General features: G+C 44.1%; 1 protein-coding gene across 9 annotated transcripts in view; it reads right to left on the reverse strand.

Moving 5' to 3' along the window:
* The window catches only part of Cped1 (cadherin like and PC-esterase domain containing 1), a 294,083-nt gene that overhangs the window by 261,770 nt on the left and 13,348 nt on the right, over nt 1–18,965 (reverse strand). For all 9 annotated transcript variants that reach the window (XR_013049666.1, XM_006994487.4, XM_006994486.4 and 6 more), the window contains one exon: nt 1,011–1,194. Coding sequence is in view for 8 of the 9 variants with exons in the window: in XM_006994487.4 (XP_006994549.1) it covers nt 1,011–1,194 (184 nt within the window). In the remaining variant the exon portion in view is untranslated. The remainder of the gene's footprint in view (nt 1–1,010; nt 1,195–18,965) is intronic.

The following is an 18,965-nucleotide window of genomic DNA, read 5'->3' on the forward strand; positions in this document are numbered from 1 at the left end:
GTGTGTGTGGTGGTTATTTGCAAAGACTGCACTATTTCATAAAAGGGGTTTGGGTGTCTGCAGGGAGCCCTGGAGCCAATCCTCTGTGGGCACTGAGGGATGGCTATATTGTGTCTTCATAAAAATGAAAATGTGACTAGCTTATGCTCAATGCATAGTCTGCATCACTGTATCTCCCATGAGTTCAGTGCAGGATAATGAGCCACAAGAGACTAAGGCAGCAGAGGAGCAAAGAAGAAGAACACAGGAAATGAGCGTGGGACTCAGGGCCTCCCATCCATCCTTCCCTCACATCATTATAGTCTATTTCTTCCCAGAAAGACTCAGTTTCCATTCATGTTTCTTCATTTTAGTCAGGCAGTGACAGAGTGTGTTGAATAAGGTCATGAATACAGAGTATAGTGTGGGACCTACCCTGTGTTCAGCTCTTGGAGAGGTAGTAGCTGTAACTCATTTTATTCTCTCAACCTTCTTCATGTACTCAATTTTCTCTCAAGTAATTTTATAACAACTTGTTTCTTATTTTTCTCTTCAAATGATAGAAATGAAAATACTTGATGACTAATGGAATGTATAATGAATGTCCTCACCACTTTCCTATGTAGAACCATCTGCGAATCCCATTTCAACTGGCTTTGCAAAATAATTTCCAGCACATTCTACTTGCCATCAAATGAAGTGGCAATTTTCTTAAAATATGGAGCAGTTCAGTGCTAGAAAGAATATGTATTCACACACATAAACATAAACATTTTTAATGTAGCATTTAAATATGAACTATGTGACTCCAAAATGCAAACAGAATCATTTCAAGAATAAAGAGCTCTAACTAAAGCAAATAGAGAAAAGGTAATAAAAATAATCAAAGAAGCTGAGTGTATATGATATGAGATATTTGATCATAGATAAAACCTTGTTTTGTGAAACAGTTTGATAGGAAGAAAATTAGCAGCATAGTCTAGAACGTGTCCATATGTGGAGTAACTCTGAGAGTTACTTATCATCCTGACCTTGGTCCAACAGCTCCAGATCTAGGGCAGCACCAGGTCTTTCTTCAACAGTGCCAACACTGTAGCCATGCTGGTCAAGGAGGTGCTGGTGCATCTGAAGCTCCGCTCTGCTGCATGAAAGGGGCCTGAAGAGGATGGCCCTCCTGCTGTGACTGCCGAAGTTCGTCTCAATAGATTCTTCAATCTACGAAGAGAAAGAGGCCATCAAAATCCAAGGTGAAATAGTAGTATCTTCCCACTGAAGGGCATCATCAACACGCACCAAGGCCGTTCAGAAAGTTATCCTTCCCATTTCCTCTAGGAATGAAGCACAGCAGATTTCTATTCACTGACAAGGACGACAGCAATCTCGGGCAAGCACTGAAGGTCAGCTGAGTAAGTAGCTCTCACTGTTATGGAAAGATGAATGTTTAAAAACACAGAGCTCCGTGGGGGAACCTGCTGCCTAGAAAGACAGGGTAGCTGAAAACATAAATTAACGGTAATGACTGTCATCAAAGGAGTCCTAACTCACTACCTTTTAATCAGACTTAGGCAAATCTGACATAGGACATGGACTCAGAGAGGACGGGGACACTGTTGAAAAGACTCAGAGCTGAAAGGCTGCCAGTGCTGTCCGTCATGGTGAATATTGATGGCCAACTCGACAGGACCCAGAATCACATGGTAGACAAAGCTCTGGGCATGTATGCAAGGGAGTCGCTAAACTGACTTAGTTGAGGTGGGAAGCCTCACCCCAATGCTGTCTGCCACTGGTCGTGACTTTTGAACTGTGTCCAAGGCGAAAGCAAGCTGAGCGTCAGCATTCATTTCTCTCTGTCCTGCCACTATACACAATTTGACCAGCTATGTCATGTCCCTACTGCCGTGCCTCGCCAACAATGATGGACTGTGCCTCCAAACTATAAGCCAAAGTAAGTTGATTTTGTCTGGTATTTTGTGGCAATGGTGGCAAAAATGACTACTACTCTGTTACTTTTCTCAATTACAATATTTCAAAGCTTGAAGGCATCCTCATGAGCCAGGAAGAGTCTTATATGGGAGACAACAGGAGGTGCTGAGACTTAATAATTCAGGGTTCTTCCCATAGTAGCTTATTGCTACCCAAAACACATTCTTCTTTATCATTACAGTGCTTAGGTTATTCCATGAGTAAAGGGAGTTTTTGAATCCACAAGTAGAAAGTGGCAGAAATTTAAATTCATTTATAATGTCTTAATGGCAGATATCGAGTATTTTTCTGAAACTTTAAGCCTTGGTAAATGAACTTTGTTTATTGTTGGAGGTAATGAGACTGAACAATGGTCAGGAAAGAGATATAGGAGACCAAAGAAGAGGAGGAAAAGGCGGGGTGCTGGAAAGAAGGGCAAATCACTTTGAATGGCAGCTATCCACGAGCTTGTCCACTTGGTGGGTTGGAAACATACGACACCCATGGTTTTCAGGATTTAATTTTTTAACACTATTTCCATTAACAGTTGATTTCACTTCTCTTTTCAATAGATTTTTTTATTTTGTGTATGTATATGTATGGCTGTATGCACTTATATGTGGTGCCTATGGAGGCCAGGAAAGGGTAACAGATTTCCTGAAGCTGGGGATTCAGTGAATTGAGAGCCATCTAGGATGAGAGCTGAGCCCCAAACTCTGGTCCCCTGGAAGAACAGCAGTTGCTGTCAACCACTGAGGCATCTCTCCAGACACCAAATCCACTTCTTTGTCACATGCCACAAGGCTGTAAGAAGCTGCCTTCCATCACTGGTCATATAACCCAATTATTTCCACACCTGGTTTCCATCTTGCTCTTTTTTATATCCCCTGCTCTATATGTACCATAGAAAGGCCTTCTCTGCCTTTTATGTCTTTATCATCTCATCCATCCATCCATCAAATTCCAAACCATTCCCAAACATTCAATCACTATCTTGGAAATTTTTAATTGTGATACATATTTCTATCAGTGTCTTATTTAGGCTTTTATTGAGCAAATGGTTTATTTGGCTTATGCTTCTGTATCACTGTTGATCATCAACAAAAGTTAGAATAGAAAGTCCAATAGGGAAGGGACCGGGAGTAAAAACTGATGCGGAGGCCCTGGAAGGGTGCTGGGTAATGGGTGGCTACACTTGCTTGCTTTCTTATAGAACCCAGGACCATCAGCCCAGGGATGGTTTCCACTGACATCAATCATTTTTAAGAAAATGCCCTATGGTCTTGCTTACAGCCCAATCTGAGGCATTTCTCAGTTGAGGATTCCTCCTCTCGGATGACTATAGCTTGTATCAAATTGACATAAAGCTATCCAGCACAGTAAGTATTGATGAAAGGATTTTATATCCCTCCCGCATGTCAGTCCCTTCTGAGCCAGGCTCGGCTTGTTGGTTTACTTCTAGTGCCCATCCCAGAACACTGCATATGCCATATACTTAACAAGTGAGGACATTTAAATTAATAGATTGTAGTGCAGAATCAAAATCTTTAAAGATATCTATGGAAAGAAGAAACATACTTAGCTGGGCATGATGGTGCACACCCAATCACAGCACTCAGGAGGTTGAGGCAAGATGATCAAGAGTTCAAGACCAGCCAAAGTACACAATGAGGCTGTCCAAGAAGAGAAAGAAGAAAATAGAAACAAGAGGAAGATGAAGTGGGGTTCAGAGGGTAGAGGGAGGAGGAGAAGGAGACACCAACAACCTAGCTGCAACCTATTGCTGTCTGCAAATGTATAGACCTAGCCTAGCGAAGTACAGGACACAAACGTGTCACCTTGTTCTTGCTAGCACCATCTATGTGATCTTTCTTCTGGGTGCTATGAAGGTGAAAGAGTTAAGATGTGTAAAGTACTTAGAGCCGTGCTTTCCATACAGCAGGTACTGTGTCTGTAATAGTAACGTATCATAAAGAGTGAGGGGCCGAGAAAATGTTCTGAGTTTGAGTCGTGTGAGACACACACAAGGGTGATGAGTGTATCCCGAAGCGACAGAACATCATCCCCTTCTGTGCATGGTACTTGGGGAAAAACACCCTTAAGCGGTGATTCCTCCATGCTAAAGGATGTCGTGTTTTGTGGATGAGGAAGCTATCAGTCCTAGTTTGCTTCCTGTTTGTAATAAAACACTGACCAAAACCAACTTGGGGGAGAAAGGCTTTGGATTACAGATGATAATCCATCACTGGGGGAAGCCATAGCAGACACTCAAGACAGGAACCTAGAGGCGGTAACTACAACGGAGACCGTGAAGGGACAATGTTAACAGGCATCTGTACTGGCCTGCCCTTAGGGTCCTGACAGGACATATCCTCAGCTGCAGCCACTAAGAACAACCCCTGTGCACATTCACTAAATTTCCCTATAAAGGCAGGCCTTGCCCACCTCTGGTCTCTTTCTCTTCCTTCGCTCTCATCCCCGGGGCCCGGTCTCTGCCCTCTTCTTTGCCCCTTCTCTCCTCTCCCCTCAGTAAACCTCCCATGTGGGCCCTGTTGTATGGCGTGACTCCTTCCTGTCATTTTTGAAATACAACATTTGGTGCCAAGACTCAGATAGGCTCTACCAGCAGTCTGAGATGTGCTGAGACCCTGGAACCTGGTCCACCCCACAGCGCTGCTTTCCCACCTAACAGATCGCTGGGACTCTCCATCCAACACCGACAATTGCTACCCCCTCCTGCTTCTTCACTTCTGGCCATTTCCCATGAGTGAGGCTTCGTTTCTCAAGCACAGCCCTCGCCTTCTGGATTTTCTCGAAGTCCTGGAACCAGGTGACTGTGTCTCACTTGGGCTCTTAACCCATCTGTCCCTTCTATTTTGGATGAGGATCCACTGATGGGCCTGTGCCTCCTCACCAGTCCTGGCTGAATTTCTGGTACACTAGAGATTCCAGCTCTTGGATCTTCTCTACCTCACTCATGGAAAATGAGCCTACCCCCATACCTATCACCTGACTTAAGGGCTAAACGTACCCGCCTTTGCCCTAATACACCTTAGAAATCAATCCAAATGGCCATTTACCGGCACCCCGTATCCCGGTATTTCACGGGACGTTTGCAACTTCAGCCAGCGAGCCAATAGATGGAAGGGGGTACCCTGTTTTCAAGGTTTTCCCACGCCCTTCTCTCTGTTCTTTCTTCCTGCTCTCCTCAGCTCCTGCTAGCTGGGAAGCCTGCTGCTGTGCACCCCTGTTATGCCGCATCCCCCCTGCTCAGCCTCTGCCAAAGCAGTTACATCATCTCCTGTCTCCAGGTCCTTTTCCATGGCATGCGCACGCACCCTTTAAAAGTGCCCTCCATGCAGAGCTCATTCTCTTTGCCTCATCTCTTGCCTCTTACTCCTCTCCTTGCCTCTAATTCCCTCTCTTGTCCTTTCTTTTCTCTCGCTTCTCTTCCTCTTGCCTGCCTGTCGCTCTCAAGTCCCCACTCCAATGCACCCTTTTACACTTTGGCTCTCCCCCTCCCAATAAACCTCTCGGACTAACCCTGTTGTGTGTGGCATGTTTGCTTAGCGGCATACCTTGGCAGGGCCCGCCAAAGGTACCCACTTCACGCTAGTAACTTACCTGCACCCGCGGATCTGTTCTCTTCCACCTGCAACAAATTTGCTTTCTCATTCACAGACAGCTTTGCTTTCCATTCAATACCAACCATTGATTTTTCCGGTGGGGCTACCCACCTCTGACCATTCCCCTCGATGTGAGACTGACCTCAGTATTCTTTGGACTAGGCAGTCGGGGAACAGAGAAAGAATTCTCTCTCCACTTTCTTTCCTTTTTCTTTGTTCCAAGATCTCTCTCTCTCTCTCTCTCTCTCTCTCTCTCTCTCTCTCTCTCTCTCTCTCTCTCTCTCTCTCTCTCTCTGTAAGTGTCCTGTTTGCTGCAATGTGTGAGGTGAGTCTGAGATGGAGAAGCCAGCTTCATCTGGCTCAGCACACACTGGTTTCCCCCTTTTTTTTTTACTTTATTGAACTCCTGTTTAATGTGTGTGTGTGTATGAGAGAGAGAGATTTGGATTTAACCCTATATGTGTAAATATAAGCTGGGTTCTGTGTGTATGTGTATGTAACTTGGATTCAATTCTGTGTATATGTGTATGTAACTATTGTTTTTGAAAAACATATTTTAAACGGCAACTACTTGGCTCTCCTCCATATTGGCTGGTGACTTCATCATGATTTTTTGTGAGCTCCAGGGAATTAACTTGGCTCCACCTCGAACAACATCTTGCCAGGTCCAAGTGGTGCCAGACAATTCCACAGACCCTGGACAGTGAAGTGAGACAGCCAGCTACCCTAGGACATGGCCAGCACCCTAGTTTTCTCAGGTCCCCCAAAGATGATTGACATCCCCCAGGTCAGCAGGAAGGAGTTTTGAAAACACCCGGCCCTTGTCCCTGCCTCACCTGCTACCGCTTTCTAACTCCTCACCTTTTTATAATAAACAAAAGGGAGGAGTGTTAGCATTCAGGCATCTGTACTGGCCTGCCCTTAGGGTCCTGACAGGATAGACCTCAGCTGCAGCCGCTAAGAGCACCTCCTGTGCACATTCCCTACATTTCCTTATAAAAGGCGGGCCTTGCCCACCTCCTGTCTCTTTCTCTTTCTCATCCTTTGCTCTCTTTCCCAGGGCCCAGTCTCTGCCCCTTCTCTCCCCTCCCCTCAAGAAACCTCCCATGTGGGCCCTGTTGTATGGTGTGACTCCTTCCTGCTGTTTTTGAAATACAACGGACACTGCTTACTGAACCACCTGAATGGGGTTGGTGCCCCCAGTGGGCTGAGCTCTTCAATTATTAATCAAGAAAATGCCCCCACAGGCTTTTTTATAGGCCAATCTGTTGAAGGCATCATCTCACTCAAATTTACCTCTTCCCAAATAACTCTAGTTGGTGTCAAGCTGATAAAAACTGACTAGCACACTATCTAAACTCCAAGAATTTATCTGCAAACTGGGACATGATTCCCAAGAAAATGTAATTGCATGACAAACTTATAAAGAGTGTCTGGAACTGAGCAGAGGCTGTGTCTTTGGATAGACATGGGATTATAGGGAATGTGTGGCCTTCATTAGGCCAAAGTAAACAAACAGGCGTCCGGGTGAAAGGGGAGACTGTGCTTCCAAATATATCAGTGACACTCGAGTGAAATACAAGGACCCGGCATTTCCCTTCCTGCTCTGTTTTCCCCTAACCACAGGATGCTTCTCTCTATCCCAGTCGGCCCAAGGACAGGGTTGGACACCAGCAGAGAGTCTCTTAAACTATTCAATCGTTTTCATTCTGAAACCAACCACTCATCTTTTTCACTCAACCAGCATGAGATGAAGCAAGAGCAGTGTAACTTTTACCAGCACATCTTATTACTGGGACACATTTTAAATAGTGCAGAAGTTCTGGCTGTGTTTTATTACAGCCTCCATTAACTTGACCTAAAATTCGAATTCACTTCTGAGACTATAGCAAGTAACGGAAATGAGATGGTCAGTAAAACGGTGTTGTCCTATCCTGTAGTATAAACTGCCCTTGACCTTGTGACATTTAGAACACACTGTATCAGCAGAGCGGCCCAATACCACAGGGCAGGGACAATTTTAGCTAGTCCAATGACAGGTGCACATGCTTCGTAAGTGAAACAGAAACTGTGCAAACAATTAGTCAACTGCGCCAACAAAAGCTGGATTACCAAATTCGAGAAGCAGCACTTGGGGGGAATAAGCTTGTGATTACACCTTCAGTTTCAAAGGCGTATCTTCAGTGGAATCCCACACTTAGCCACTGTCCTCCACTACAACCCACCTGCAGGCTCACAATCCTGCTGACCAGAATTATTTGCCTATCTTTCTTATTGAGAGATTTGCAAAGTTCTTCCTCAGAAATCACTTTGCTAGACTACCTGAGAGCCTTTTTATAGATGAGCACATTATTTTTACTGGAAAGACTTCAAAATCTGAAATCTTTATGTCACCTTAGGTAAAGCGAAGGTGGGTTATTGTAATAAAATACTAGTAGTGTTTGATGGTGCAATGGAGACCAAAAGGAGAGAGAGAGTGATCATCAAAACATGGACTTGAATTCTGGCTTAGCTGTTTGCTTGCTTTACATACTGGGTCAAGTTTTTTAATCTGTCCACATCCGAGAGATCTCATATGTGTAGCTAAAAGAACAAAACCTACCTCATGAGCTTGTATTGGAAAAAAACAAAGTTTGATATGAAAATGTCCAATAACACTGAATGATACTAAAACATACATAAATTTGAACTATAATACTATATTATAGCTGTTCCTTTTTATTACGAATTCTGTAAGTTGATAAGGTTTGGTCTCTGTCATAAAAGGTATATTAGTAATAAACTATATATTCATATGCTTGCTATGTTTTCTTTTATAAGGGTCATTTCTTATTCAAATAGAAGTCTACTTTTGTTAAGTTATTATGTGCACTTTTTCTTTTTTATTGAAAAATTTTTTCATAGAACATATTTTGATTATGGAATCTCCCTCCCCCAACTCTTCCCAGATCCTCCCCACCTCCCCAAATCCATGCCCTTTCCTCCTCTCTTTAGAAAACAAACAGAAAAACAAACAAGCAAAAATCCAAACAAACAAAAAAAAAGAGGAAGAAACAGACACACAAACAAAATACATAAAAATTCAAAGTCAGAAACCATAGAAGCAAAAGTCTAGTAAGCCAAAACTGCCCAAACAAAGCAACATGAGGCAGAAAGTCTACAAAAATCCCATTGAGTTGGGTTTGTGTTGGCCATCAACTACCGGGCATAGGGCCTGTCCTGAAACGTGGTTTAGATACCCAGTAAGACTCCAAAGGAGAAAGCTAACTTTTCCTTTGCAAGCTGATGTCAATTGCAGATAGCCTCTTGGTTGGGGTAGCAGCCCAAATCTACTTCTCCCTGTCTGTGCTGCGACTCCTTCTAGCTTGAACATGTGCAGCCCTGTTCTAGCTGCTGCAGAGTCCACAGGTGGAGTAGTCCTGTTGGGCCTGGAGGACATTGTTTCTCCATAGTGATCCATCTCTCCCTGGCTCTTAACAATCTTTCCATCTCCTCTTCTGCATAGCTTTTTGAGCCCTGAGGGAAGGATTGGGTGCTGTGGGAAGTTCTGGATGGCAAATGTGTTGTTGCTCTGATTGGTTAGTAAATAAAACAATGATTGGCCAGTAGTCAGGCAAGAGGAAGTATAGGCAGGACAAGGAGGAGAACTCTGGGAAGTGGAAAGCTGAGAGAGAGAGACACTGCCAGCCGCCACCATGACAAGCCACATGTGAAGATGCCGGTAAGCCACGAGCCACGTGGCAAGGTATAGATTTATAGAAATGGGTTAATTTAAGATGTAAGAACAGTTAGCAAGAAGCCTGCCACGGCCATACAGTTTGTAAGCAATGTAAGTCTCTGTGTTTACTTGGTTGGGTCTGAGTGGCTGTGGGACTGGCAGGTGAGAGAGAATTGTCCTGACTGTGGGCCAGGCAGGAAAACTCTAGCTACAATTGGGATGAAGATGTCCCATTTAGGACTGACTGTTCCAAAATATCTCACTTTCTGCACATTGTCCAGTTGTGAGTCTCTCTCTGTGTTAGTTCCTATCCACTGCAAGAAGAAGTTTCTTCTCTGATGATGGTTGAGCAAGACCCTGCACTATGGATATAACATTGTTAGGAATCATTTTAGTGCTGTGTTCCTACAGGCCCATGGTCTATCCAGCCTTAGGTTCTTGGCCATCCAAGCAAGTGGCCCAAGTTCCAGCTCATGGAGTAGACCTTAAATCCAACCAGAGAGAGGCCGGTCACCCACACAACTTTTGTGATATGTGCGTATTTTTTTTGTGTGTATGCCTGTTTCCCTGCATGCATGTGTGTGTACCACATGTATACCTGGTATCTGTGGATGCTGGGAAAAGGGCATTCAATTCCCTGGAACTGGAATTGCAGGTAGTTTCGATCTGCCATGTGGGTGCTTCGAACAAAACCCGGGTCTTCTCTAAAACTGGAATGTGCTTTTAACTATTGCTGCCCAGCCCCTGCACACTGGTTTTGCAAACAATTCCGTACTATTGAGCCAGGGGAGGAGCAGAGGAGCCTCCCTCTACTGTTTGCTCCTTTGGTGTTTCTTTCATGGAAGTAACTTCTTCTTTCCTCCTTCCCTCCCTTCCTCTCTTCATTCTTTTATTCCTTCCAATGCTGCCTTTTGAATTTTTATTTGATCTTTTCCTTGAAATTTTCATACATGTATATGATGTATTTTGATCATACCCACCCCTTTACCCTGCTCCAACTTCCTCCAGACCTCCTCACAACTTCATATCCTATTTTTTTTCCTTCATAATCCTGAGAGTGAAATGAAATCTACCTGTATGTCTACTGGTACAGTGCTACCCTGTGGAGCACAGGCAGCCTACTAGAGGCCACACCCTGGGCTTTCCCTCTGCTAGCACTCATCAGCTGCCAGTAGTTAGCAGGTAGGGGTGAGTCTTCATGAGCCCCTCGCTCATCCATGCTTGATCTTGTCCAGGCAGCCACAGCTGCTGGCGGGTCATAGGTGTAGCAGCCATGTTTATGTCCAGAAGATCTTATTTTGCAAGAGTCTCCCCTGACCCCAGGCTCTGACAACCTTTCCACACCCTCTTCTGCAATGCTCTCTGAGACTGGCCAGGAGGAAATGATGATATTGCTGTGCTGTCTAGGGCTGAGCATGCCACAGTCCTTGTTCTCTGTACTTGAACTAGTTGTGAGCTCTCTGTTAACCACAATGTATTACAATAAGATGTTTCTTTGATGAGGGCTGAGAGCTGCACTAACCTATGGATAGAAGGATAAATATTCAGAAAGCAGTGTGATGCCATGATCATTTATCAAAACAATGGTAGCAAATTCTCCCCTAGAGTGCAAAGGGTCATTATCTCTAATGCACATGAATTATTTGTTTGTTTACTTATTGTGTTCACTGCTTACCTCCCTACATCAGAAGGGAAATAGGTTTGTGTCTGGTTGAGTTCCCTCTTGTTTTCCCAGCCTAAGGACAATATTTGGCATAAAAGATGCAATAACAAGTGTGTTTTGAATGGATGCATGTAAACATCTTCTACTTTAATATGTTGGCAATGGAAAGTAGTTAAAATTTATATCAAGGAACACATTCTAATAGGATTTTGTATTATAGCTATAATAGCAAGAATGAGTTTGTGTTTGAAAAACACAATCAATTTACAGTAAAATACTAAGTAAAGAAAATATTCTTAATGCATTATATTTCTCAGTTACCTTCAAATTCTTCACCAGAACTTACACAAACCTGAGAAATACAGCTCTTTAAAATATTGTAGGGCCAGAAAATAAAACTTGCTTTTTTTTCACATGACAAAAAGATTTTAGGTGGATTTATTGAAGTAACTGTATATTTATGAGAACTTTTGATGCTCCAGTACAAATCATATCAAAGGCTTGGGATGCGTGTCATAGATGACTAGAAGTTAAATTGCCTTTTTGGTCCAGCCTTTTGGCATTTTAAAAATATCACAGAGTTCTATCATAGTGAATTATGTTTTAATTTTTCCACTATAAGAATAAAATAGATTCTTTTCCCCCTTGGGGAAATGTACACTTATTTAAGAGAATGTAGGTAATAAAATGGAAGGGATTTTCCAGGACACATATCAAATGTATTTTTACTTAAAAATCTAATTGCAAGACAATAAGAACCCAGCGTGTTTACTGGTCTTGCTGGGAGAGACTTCTCAGAGTGTCTCCTGACCAATGATGGCTCAGTGGTAGCAGCACTTGATGAACAGGCCTGAAAACCTCAGTTAGATCTCCAGAAACCATGGATGGAGAGAATCGACTCAGCAAAGTTGTACTCTGACCTACGCACACACTCCGTAGCATGCACATGTCCCCCTTCATACACATACTAGTAATACATAAGTAAGGTTTAAGTGAATTGCCGCTGACCCTTACAGCAGATCCAAGTGAATCTCCAGTTGCTCACTGGATGGCCACATTTTTTCAGAGCAAAGGGTCTTTTGGTTATACTACTAAATTGTATCCTGGGGTTATTTTGAGAAAAAAAATAAGTTATTTGGGAGAAAAAGGTTATTTTGATTCAAGTATTCAGTATGAAGTCAGCTGGCTTCATTGCTTTTAGGACAGTAAAGCAGAACACTATGGTGGGAGCTTGTGCTGCAGCAAAGAGGCTTCCCTCAGAGGTGAGTAACCCACAGAGCACCAGAAGGCCTCTGCCACCAGTTCTAACCACACCGAAGGCAGGCAAGGCCCAGACAGAAGACGCTGGGGAAGCAGGGATCTCTCTCACTTCCTCTGGCTCTCTTTCACCATTCATTCACTAACCTGTTTGATATTTTTCAAGCATGGCAGGCATCGTGCTAGATTCTGGGAAAGGCAACAGTGAAAGGCTTGGTGAAGCTCCAGGCCTTGCTGAGTATGTCCAGCAGTAAGTATTTGATGACGTTGAGCATCGTGACATCCAATGGAGAGAGTGACTCTGGTCTGCCAACGAGGGGCTCCAGAAGGACCCCTCTCAGATGGCATAGCATTGCTGCTCATCTGTCTTATGAATGTGGCATGTGAAAGTAGACAGCATTATTCAAAGCAGAAAAGGGATGAGAAAGGAAATCGAAAGACCCTTGAAGGTCAGTACCGTGGTCCTTCTTTACTGTAAGTGGCAAATATAGTCAAGTAAGCAATAAGAAGTAGCTGGACATGGTGAGGTTTTAGAAAAGAGCAATGGCAGTATCACTACAGGCTTGTTAAGCAGCCAAGAGGAAACCCAGACCTGATAGTCAAGATGATAAAAGCTGACCAGTTCATGCTCATTTTTATAGGCAGGTCTAACTTTAATGATTCCTCCCACTAAAAGACACAGCGTGGAAAGGGGAGATGAAGGAACAGGCAGAGGGAAGGCATTCCTTGTTTTCCTGTTTTCTGGGAGTGTGAGTGTCTGGATAGGATTCTAGAAGGTCAGACAGACTTTGACTATCTAAATCACAAGATTTCCTAAAACCTAGACGCTAATCGCATGTCATACAGAAAAGGGATTTTTAAAACTATGTGGGTGGGGCAGTAACCCGAGTGACTCTGCAGGAAGGGAAGAGTGAACCCTTCACTGAGGTGGCATCTGACCACAGACGAAGCCTGGGAAAGAACTGTGAGGCTGAGCTCGTGACTCTGCTCTGTGGAGCCAGGCTTGGTGTAGTCGAGGTGGGGGGGGGGCAGCAACAGCGTGGGCAAATCCTATTCCAGGAATGGCTTTGAGGACATTCGGTAAACAGCCAAGTATACCCAAACCTACTATTTAAAATAAAGGACAGAGCCGGGGGAAAGGCAGGGAACAGTAGAGACAGCTGGACCAAGCTATCTGCACAAATATTTGTTGATAAGTGATGCAAGCTGTATGTGTCCTGGAGGAACATCTGAAATGCTAACATCTAGAGAACATGATATGATGTGTGCTTATCAGGAAAGACTTCACATCTATAAAACATTAAGTACGCTACCTGCAGGTAACAGCTAAAGGTTTCCCAGGGCACTCTACCCAAACCTTTGGAGCCACATGGTGCCTTCCTGCAGGGGGTCACACTGTTCAGTTGCTGTGTTTGAAGAAAGGAAGAGAGCACAGAATGGAGAGGAGCAAGCTGCAAGACGAAAGGAAAAACGCGTGAACGAAACAGTTTGTCAGCCTGCAAACTTCAGCAAGGACACACCATGCTGGGTGAGGCATCATGTCTGTGTCCGCTGGCTCCTCCTGCAAGATAAGGCTCACACACAGTATGGATCTTGGATACAAGAGAAATGCAAAAGGATGCCAAGAACGCAAGAAAAACAACTTCTCCTCGAGGCCTTCCCTGGGTCCTGCCACCCCATCTCTGTTCCCCTTGAGATGGCCCTCTGTCTCAGGCAACACCAAAGAACTTATCCCATCTCTTTTCTCTGCTTTCCCCGAATTCCTACTCCCCCTCTCTCTTCCCCTCTCTGTTTGGAAAGTAATAGAAAGCCTGTTTCCAGCCTCCTTTGGAAGGGATTCCTCAGGCTAATAATCCAAGACTCCTTGCCTTGAGATGCCACCCACCATGCACAGCTGTGGGCCATCAGTTTTCTGCTTCCTATAACTCTGCAGACATAACAAAGGCCCGGCAGAGGGGAGGAAAACACAACTATAGCTGGGAAGTGCTGGTCAGATAGCTTCCTTCAAGACGGCTTTAGGAAAAAAAAAAACAAAACAAGAAATGAGATCGGGAGGGAATGCTCTTGGCTGATTTGTAGCTACTCTGCACTGTGGAGCAAAGGAAAGCCATTCCTTTCCTGAGCATCCCACTTCAGTCTCTCCACCTTCCTTCCGTCTTCTCCCTCCACACCCCGGCCCTTCCCTGTGCTACTCCTTTGAACTCCAATAAAGTTGAACAGAAGTAGGAAGTCGGTGTCTTTGCATTCAAGTCCTGGTCACACCAGCTTATGTCAGAACAAAAGCTCTCCGACCGACTTGGCGGGCCCTTCTTGCCCTCTGAGGTTCCTTAGTGTCAGCACTTCTTACAGGGCATTGCCCGTAATAAAGAAAACGTGGAACTGACAATCCACCCTTGTGAAATAACAAGGCACAGACAAGGAAAGACCTTGTTCTTTTGAAATATGTTAAAATAATAGCAAGTCTCTGTCCCCTGGTGCCTAAACAAGGAGTTAATTCAGCCACTCAGCCTTAAAATAGCAAGTCCCTCCAAAATGAATGGAACAGAAAGGAAAGGCCACTGGGGCCATTACCACAACATCAGTACCTAAGCACCATGCGGTGGCCAGAGATCTTCACAGATGCCTGATGCTCCGGATCTGAGTTTGAAGCTAAAGCAACACCCGAAGGCCTGCTGAGTTGCGAGTCTCTCTCTCATTCCCAGACCCCATTCATCACCTTCTCTGTTCTCTCTCTCTCTCTCTCTCTCTCTCTCTCTCTCTCTCTCTCTCTCTCTCTCTCTCTCTCCCTCTCTCTCTCCCTCCCTCCCTCTCCCTCTGTCTCTCTCTGTCTCTCAGTCTCTTTCTCTCTGTGTCTCTGTCTCTGTCTCCCTCCCTCCCTCTGTCTCTGTCTCTGTTTCTGTCTCTCTCTCTCCTCTCTCTCCCCCCTCTCTCTCCCCCCCTCTCTCTCTCCCTCTGTCTCTCTGTCTCTGTCTCTGTCTCTGTCTCTGTCTCTCTCTCTCTCTCTCTCTCTCTCCCCCCCCTCTCCCCTCTCTCTCTATCCGCCTGTGGCTCTCCACTCTACTCATCTGCCCCCAGCACATCACCTCCCATCTTTCCACTCACGCCACTGACAGGATCAAAAGACGATTCATATGGAAGCCGGCAAAATGTACAGTCCTTCACGAATATAGAACTTAACTAAATAAATGTCTTACAAAAAGGTTGTAGATAACAGGCCCTCTTGAAATAATAAATTTCAATAAAAACCCTACAAGTTTTGAGAATATCTATCCATAGAGGTTCTGTCAGACTACACTCTAGTAAGAAAAGGGGGATTGACATACTAGGGACGCTGAAGCATCGAAAACAATCACGAAATTACATTAGTCTCGAATTTAAAAAATGTCATACTAAGAATATTGTAAGGAAAAATATGTCTTTTTGAATATCACACATATTTAATGGGCATACATACTTCTTAGATTTAGAGGCTAAACAAAAAATGGGTAATTCATCCTTAATTGTATGTAAATATGCTTTAATTTTCAGTTTTGTAATAATGTTCTGTAGGTAAATTCACACATTAGGATGTGAAAAGCTACACACTGAACACTACGTCCCCTGCTATGGCTTGGAAATGATGGTCATTATTGGATAATCCATGGCCCTTCCCACAGTCTCCATTCATTCCGTTCCCAGATGCCCCAATGCCAATGTCCATTTCAGTCTTCTTTCTCTCCCTCCTATATTACCAATGACAAAGCTTGCTGCCTATGTTCCCACTTCCGGTCCTGTTTATCTCCCTAACTGTTCTCCTAGGCCTGCTATCCTCTCTGCAGGTCACCTCTGCTGTGGGTCACCACAAAAAAACGCATGGCAGCCAGCCTGGAATCTCTTTCTGGCATCAGAGCACACATGTTCTCCTCTGGGCAGAGTCCAGCCTAAGGAAGCACCTGCCGGATATGAGTGTAGAATTCAAGCACTGACTTCGGGATTGAGAGATTTTTCTGTCCACTGTGTACCATATTTATACCCCCAGAGAGAGGAGGATGGGTTCCTTAGCCTACATTTATTATCTGTGATCCAAACCACGCATGCTGCCTCTCTGGCTGCTCCTCCTTTTCTCTTTCCCCTTAGCATTCATAGCCAGTTATCTGGACCCTCTCCCCAAATCCATGGCTCTATGCACTGCACAGATTGGCAAGGATGCATGACAGACACACTCCATGCAGGTGTTCCCGTATCTCCGGGGCAGCTGAGGTCGGCTCCAGTTCTTGTTGAATCCCAGGCTTGGCTAGCAGATAGAGGCATATACCTGCAACCCCAGAGAAACCCTTGTATCACCCACAGAGGAGCCGGCTTGGTAAGAAAAACGGGAGAGGGCGTACTTAGTATTCAAGAACCATGTCCCCATGGAAGTAGTGGTTTTCCCTCAAGTCCCCAGATGTGTGTGTATCTTACCACTTGTTCTATTTTCCTGCTTCTTCTAGTGCCCACGTGGCTGTTCACTCTCTTGGCTCCTTATCTTATCCTGCACTGGGCGCGTCTAGGCTATAACCTTGGCCCACCTTTGCAGGTGACCCTGAGTGACACTTTTCCTCTCCCATAGCCTTACCATCGCTGCTCATACTACCAGATGCTGCAGATGTTCATTTCAAGAAAGACTTCAAGTGTTCAAATTACAAACTCATTCTAGAAGGTAAACGAATAAGCTCCGGCTCCTTGCTCTCAGAATCAAAACTTGGCAATAAATGGCAGTATCTAAAGGTACCAGAACATAAATACTGGTCAATTCAGACTGATATCAAAGTTTCAAGTTCCTTCCTCTGTGGGCCAGGTTGTGTGGAAAGCTTTGTGTGAGGTATGAAGCTCCGTTGAGGCTTTTGGCTATTTTTCTATGGCTGATGAGAAAAACAAGTTCCCTTCCCAGAGCTTAGCTGCTAACATGTCCAGCAGAAAAATCTTCCCTTTTGACAGGGCAGATTGTTTTAATCTTCTCAAGCAAGCAGGAAGTATCTTTTAAGTGGAGGAGGAAATGGGAGGAGAGGTAAAGCACTGGTGAGGCTATCAGAATTCAAGGATCCAATAGCCAGTCTACAGGACTGTTGGCCACTACAGGAAACTCTATACTGGATGTAAAGCGTAAACTGACGGTGTCTCCCACTCGTCCATTTACCTGCCATGTTATGTGCATGATCTCTGCCCTGACCTCCTTTCAGCAAGTTCCTGAGAGGTTTTACTTCAAGGCTGGGCCTCATAGAATTTGGTCACATTGTGGCAAATGCTTGGTTCCACCATTTAGGATTTTGCTAAGACACGTGCTTAGGATTGTGTGCACACCACTGTGTGATGAGGCACTCTCCCTCTATTATCACAGATTTTAAAAAGCTTCTTTTTAAGAGGTCAATGTTGTTATGCTAAGATAAGTGAGAAGGGGCTGGAGAGATGGCTCAGCAGTTAAGAGCACTGGCTGCTCTTCTGGAGGACCTGGGTTCGAGTCCTAGCACCCACATGGCAGCTCACCATTGTCTATAACTTCAGATCCAGAGGATCAGATGTTCTTGTAGATATGTATGCAGACAAAACACCTATGTACATACAGTAAATAAAATAAGAATATAGAAAGAAAATGCAGATGAAAATAAGAGATATGTGAGAATCTTGAGGTTTCTATATTTGAAAGATTATGTTTCCACTAATACATTTATCTTCCCCATCAATTTTCAGAGTACATATATTATTTTAATGTTTCCTTGTAAGAGAAAGAGTAAGCTTGCCTCTTCCTGCTCCCCACCCCCACTTACTCCTTTATAAACAGAACTAATCTACCCAAATCGGTCAGCTTCAAACAGCTCTAAAATCCTTGGGCAAATTGATTTCTCTTATACTGTGGGAAATTTCAGATGCATTGTTAATGTTTGCTCAGGAAAAAAAAGATAAAGAGAGTTCTAGAAGATATTGATAAAGCAGGGAAAGAGAGAAACACGAGAATCACTCTTGCCCTGGGGAGCGTCTGTAGGAAAGCCTCGCTGCTCCCTGGGAAAGTCTGCTTTCTCCCTGATGCTTTCCCTGCCGAGGTCGGAGAGTTCCTGCACTGCCAACACAAAACTAATTTCCTGTTCTGTTTCTCCGGGAGCGTTTGTGCACTTGGGCTACATTGCTGCTGACTTTTCCACTAGGAGAGAGCCAGGGTTGCCGCTGAAGCCCTTGGAATGCCCTTTAACTCCCTACTACTTGTTAAAGACACAGCAACATCCAGAGGAAATTCAACGGTGACAACGCAATTTTGGACTTCTACCAGCGTTTTGGAACATAACTTTGTAACTTGACATCTGTAGAGCACACTATATGGTAACTTTTTAATGAAAGAAGGAGTTATTTCTGGTAACTACATTTTTGGTTCATTTTTTGCATTCTTTTCCCAAGAGGGGCCGAATGCAATGAAAATAAGTTCGTGATATTTTCCTCTGGGAGATAATAATGTAATTTTCCCCGCCCTTTAAAATCTCGAAGTTTTTCAAAGCTCTCTCACCTAGTGCTTAATTTGATCCCATAGCAATACTAAGATAGTCATTGCCATCTCTAAGCGGCACTAGAAAATTCAAACCGTGTATGTGTGTGGGTGGGGTGGGGGTGGGTGAGATAGATAGATAGATAGATAGATAGATAGATAGATAGATAGATGATAGATAGATAGATGATAGATAGATAGATAGATAGATAGATGATAGATAGATAGATGATAGATAGATGATAGATGATAGATAGATAGATAGATGAT

The sequence above is a fragment of the Peromyscus maniculatus genome, chromosome 3 (genome assembly GCF_049852395.1).
Source record: "Peromyscus maniculatus bairdii isolate BWxNUB_F1_BW_parent chromosome 3, HU_Pman_BW_mat_3.1, whole genome shotgun sequence".
Lineage (NCBI taxonomy): Eukaryota > Metazoa > Chordata > Mammalia > Rodentia > Cricetidae > Peromyscus > Peromyscus maniculatus.